A 1,488-nucleotide genomic window follows, 5' to 3' on the forward strand; every position below is an offset into this window, starting at 1 on the left:
AGGTTTTCTGAGCTATAATTATTGCAGATTTGGCATTCCTAAGAAATAGGTATATTGGGAACAAGTAACACAATATTATTATCTTTATATTTCTATAAATGAATAGCGTATAGGCACAGATAACAGTGAGTTTACTAGTGTTAACATAGGATAATTCGCTCATTATAAAATGTGACTGCTAATTTACAGATCCTGTTGTACAAATCCCCATTACGTGGCCTCAGGGTACATATGGGTTAACACAGACAGAAGGCAAGCACGTATGCCCAAGTACACCTGGCTTCACCTGGCACACTGGATGGCGTAAACACGACACAGAAAAACGCAACGACTGGTCTGATGGAAACCATTTTGTTGGACCCTACTGGAACAACGATATGTACGACAACTTCTGTATGAAACACGAAACTAAAGTTACAGAATACGACTGGACCTGGCCCGATGGCCAATATTGCGTCTACCAGGCAGGCTCAAATTGCCCTTCGAGTAAAGTATACTTTTAGCCTGGTTTATTTTTATTAGAAATGATCAAAGAATAGTTACATGATTATATAATAAAATTTTACCACGTGGAAAGTGCAGCAATTGCTTGTATTACAGTACTACTAAACACAACTTTCATTTAGGCTGACAGTTCATGGGGAAAAATGGTGAATACGGCTAGCTACAATCACATCATTTATTATTTTTTATTAAAGGCTCCACAACTCTTTATTCTGGACAGACACGGAATGGAAAGCATTATGGTGTTTTCCGGGAATAGCCCGATAAGAAATATTTTTCTTCCGTAGGGCAATTTTCATTATGATCAGTGATAATTTGAAATAATTCATTCATAATCATAACATATTTAAAATATTTTCTTCTTTTTTTTTTCTGGCAGACCTAAAGTCAGGCGCGATCTTCTGGGATGATAAAAATACTGGTCACGACGACTTCGGAGGACATCTTCCGAAAGGCACCTATAACCACGACACCAAGATGTACTTCTGCTGTCAAGATGATGGATTCACCACAAAAGAAATATACCTTCCTACTGACAGTCCATTCTACTTGTTCCCATATATCGCGGACCATTGTCAAAAGGTTGCTGGTATGACTGCGAGTATGGAATTTTTCTGGTTTGACAATGAAAATACCAGCAATGATGATTATAAATTTGGTTACTATCCATATTCCTATGGACATAAAGGTCATCTTATACACTATTGCTACTATACTCCTAAGTAATTAGAAATACATCAGTAAGACAATTAAGATATTTTTTTGTTAGAATCCTAGCTGTCGGTAAATATCTCGTCGATTTATAACCGAATTCATTCATTCATTCATTACTTAGCCTTTTAAAAATCAGAATACAATTTGTGCGTACAGTAAAATAAAAATAAAAAAACAAAATTGACAATACAAAAAACTGTAAGTAGTCCAGAATTAGCAAAAGCAATTAAAATCGCTTTATATATATATATATATATATATATATATATA

At 34.8% G+C, this 1,488-nt stretch overlaps 1 protein-coding gene across 1 annotated transcript in view; it reads left to right on the forward strand.

Moving 5' to 3' along the window:
• Positions 1 to 1,436, forward strand: part of LOC117118350 — a 3,414-nt gene extending 1,978 nt beyond the window's left edge. The window contains exons 2-3 of the mRNA XM_033262920.1: positions 190 to 486; positions 884 to 1,436. Of these exons, the coding sequence (XP_033118811.1) occupies positions 190 to 486; positions 884 to 1,230 (644 nt within the window). The 3' untranslated portion in view covers positions 1,231 to 1,436. The remainder of the gene's footprint in view (positions 1 to 189; positions 487 to 883) is intronic.
• Positions 1,437 to 1,488: the final 52 nt, after the last annotated feature.

The sequence above is a fragment of the Anneissia japonica genome, unplaced genomic scaffold, assembly GCF_011630105.1.
Source record: "Anneissia japonica isolate Jap-2015-1 unplaced genomic scaffold, ASM1163010v1 scaffold287601_len214881_cov132, whole genome shotgun sequence".
NCBI lineage: Eukaryota > Metazoa > Echinodermata > Crinoidea > Comatulida > Comatulidae > Anneissia > Anneissia japonica.